Source organism: Tupaia chinensis, unplaced genomic scaffold, assembly GCF_000334495.1.
Source record: "Tupaia chinensis unplaced genomic scaffold, TupChi_1.0 Scaffold000165_2, whole genome shotgun sequence".
Classification (NCBI taxonomy): domain Eukaryota; kingdom Metazoa; phylum Chordata; class Mammalia; order Scandentia; family Tupaiidae; genus Tupaia; species Tupaia belangeri.
This window is the reverse complement of record NW_006159640.1, coordinates 3,720,500-3,723,365: the sequence shown is the minus strand read 5'-3', so window position 1 is coordinate 3,723,365 and position 2,866 is coordinate 3,720,500. Positions and strand designations below refer to the sequence as shown.

At 49.8% G+C, this 2,866-nt stretch overlaps 2 protein-coding genes across 4 annotated transcripts in view; both read right to left on the bottom strand.

Moving 5' to 3' along the window:
• The window catches only part of CUNHXorf65 (chromosome unknown CXorf65 homolog), a 3,312-nt gene extending 2,496 nt beyond the window's left edge, over positions 1 to 816 (bottom strand). Inside the window, 2 exon segments of the mRNA XM_014586886.2 lie at positions 171 to 257; positions 381 to 816. Coding sequence (XP_014442372.1) covers positions 171 to 257; positions 381 to 405 — 112 coding nt within the window. The 5' untranslated portion in view covers positions 406 to 816.
• Positions 817 to 932: 116 nt separating this feature from the next.
• The window catches only part of IL2RG (interleukin 2 receptor subunit gamma), a 3,661-nt gene continuing 1,727 nt past the window's right edge, over positions 933 to 2,866 (bottom strand). For all 3 annotated transcript variants that reach the window (XM_006146130.3, XM_027770905.1, XM_027770906.1), the window contains 4 exons: positions 2,705 to 2,866; positions 2,102 to 2,198; positions 1,791 to 1,860; positions 933 to 1,408 (listed from right to left, as the gene is read on the bottom strand). In XM_006146130.3, coding sequence (XP_006146192.1) covers positions 1,223 to 1,408; positions 1,791 to 1,860; positions 2,102 to 2,198; positions 2,705 to 2,866 — 515 coding nt within the window. In that variant the 3' untranslated portion in view covers positions 933 to 1,222. The remainder of the gene's footprint in view (positions 1,409 to 1,790; positions 1,861 to 2,101; positions 2,199 to 2,704) is intronic.

Below are 2,866 nucleotides of genomic sequence, written 5' to 3'. Positions count from 1 at the left end.
TCCTATTCAGAACAGGCTGCTTCAGAGTGTAACATGGGCGGGGGGGAGGGCAATAGGGAAGAAGTAGAGATACAAGGAACCCCTTTCTTGCCAGGAGGAGAGTTTTGGAGCTTGAGATAACCCCACCACTTCTGATCCTTGCCCATTAGTCCCCTCCCCAAACTTCTCACCTTTTTTAGTCAACCCCACTTTCTTGCGGATGTAATGCAGCAACACAGCGATAGAACAATTGGTATTGACCAGAAACTGCTGATTATCTGAAAAGAGAAGGGACAGGGCATGTGGGCTCTTCTCTAGTTATACCAACTCTTTGGTCTCCACTGCCCTCTAACCTCCCCTTTTCCCCCAGACACAGGCCCCAGCTCTGTGCTACTCCTCACCTCCATATTTGATGTAGATAAACATGCTCTAAAGATCGTCTCTTCAGAGAGCCCCTTGATGTGTCATGTAGAAGGAAGGTGTTCTAGAGGTCTTGGGGGGGCCAAGTAAGCCCATTGGGCTGAGGGCCCGGAGGAGCAGATGGACTCCATAGGCCAAGGGGACCCATACTGAGCAGATAGGAGAAAGCTAACAGCAGTTGCAGGTAACTAGCCTCCCCAGGGGTAGGTGGGGCCCAAGGCTGCAGTTGAGGGATTATGAGGTCAGAAGTGTTATGTGTGGCAGAAAGTGGAGTAAGGATAAAGGGAGAAGAATTCAGGTGGGGTTTATAAAAGACTCGTTGGGAATGAGGGCAACCAGGTAAACCTAACTCTAAACTTGACTCTGGAATGCGTGCAAGACTCCTGGAGAAAAGTAAGTTTCTGGATTAATCTGTGGTACTATCACTTCCACAGCATGAGTCCACTACTCCCTTTTCCTACCCCAGGCACTGTGCCTCCCACCCTCATTGCACTCCACGTTTCCCCTGCTCCCCATCTCCATGACAGACATTCTTGATGATTATCAATAGAAACTTTATTTCTCATTAATTCAGAAACAATTAAAGAGCAAATAGAAGAGGAAGGGAGGGGTGAGGGAGAAAGGGAGGGCTGGATTGGGGAGAATAAAAAAAGCAACACATATAGAGCAAAGGGGCAAATCTCAAGTAGGGGATACTGAACAAAGGGGTACAAAATTCTAAATCAGCCACAGGAGGGCGAGGTGAGCATCAGACTCAGACTAGTTTGATGAGGGGATCCACTTGAAGCTACAGGATCCTGGGGTTCTGTCAGGGGATTGGAGCTCAGGTTTCAGGCTTCAGAGTGTAACATGGGGGGGCCCAGTAGGGGCTATGCTGGGTGCAGGGAGAGCCCCCAGGCCCCTCCCCTAGGGTCCCTCCTTTTGAGGGAATCTCACTGACGTGACAGAGCCGTTCGCTGTAGTCTGGCTGCAGACTTTCCGTCAATCCCTTAGACACACCACTCCAGGCCTAAAGACAAATATCTCCAGGTCAGGGGGCAGTTCAGGGCAGGAAGTAAAAGATCTAGGCTCTGTGCCAAAGGAGTTCTCATAATGTCTGCAACCACTGTGATTATGGAAGGGACACACAGGTTCCTACACGCGCCCCCCACCCCCATACCACTGTGGTGAACATCTGCCTCGCCCAATCTATAATCCTTTCTTCTGTTGTGTATCTGTCTCTGTTTAGCCCATTCCCTATTTGGCTGGCCACATCCTGACAGTTAGTACAGACCACCTTCCCCTTCCTCTCTGCCCCCTTCACTCCCCTCCCCTCAGCCTCCCTCACACTGTCTTCCTGGCAGGCAGTTGGCAGTTGACTGACTGCAGTATGCTCAGGACAGAATTCTTACCGAAAAGTTCCCCTGGTATTCAGTAACCAGATCCTCTAGGTTCTTGAGGGTGGGAATCCGGGGCATCGTCCTGAGGGGAGAGAAAGAAGGAGCAGGAGCACATCGGTTAAAGTGCTTTTATGACCTTTCTCCCCATTGTCCCGTGTGGAATGAAGGCATTCTGTGTTCTCTGTGCCTGTAGCTTCCTTCCATCACCATGCCACATTCTTTACTGTCTCACCCTCTGCTCCTGGGGGCCCAGCAATAACCCACCTTGGCTGTTCCCAACCACCCACCCCCACCTCATTTTCCTAGATTTTGCAAAATCTCACCATTCCAGCCAGCAGTACACAAGGATGAGGCTAATAATAAACCCCATGGAGCCAAGGGGGATAAGTACAGCTTCTAATGCAAATGACGACGGATTCTCTACAGAAAAAAAAAAAGAAAGGAAAATGGACCTTACATTTGTGTTGCTCCTACTATGTGCCCACATTTGGCATCAGGCACTATGCTAAACATTCGCTATACTTGATCCTCACAATACCTTCTGAGAGGGAGCAATTATTATTACCCCCATTTTACAGATGAGGAACTAGAATTGAAGAAGATAGTGATGAGGCCGAGGCCAACGAAGTAGTATGTGGCGCAGCCTAGATCTGTCTGGTTCCAGTCATCCTCACAATGCAGGCTCTCTGGGAATGCTGGAGGGAAATCCTACATGTTCTGTATCCCCCCTGAGTCCCCCCCTGGCTTCCTTCCCAACCCACTCTCCTACTCTAACCAACACACCAACCCAACTCTGCTTCCTAGTGGTTGGAGTTGAACAATGAGAGGGAGACGGGGCACCTAGTTTGGGGATAGAGCAAGAGTGGTGTTAAAAAAGTTGGGGTACTGGGCTCATGGATTGTGGTCAGGTATTAGGTCCGTTTTACCCTTTGAAGCATTGCTCCCCCAGTGGATTGGGTGGCTCCATTCACTCCAATGCAGACAACTTCCACAATATGGGTTGTGGCGGCTCTGAACACGGAACGTGTAGCGTTTCTGCACATCCACGCTAGGCAAAGTGAAGCTAGATCTGGAATTCACTAACTGTT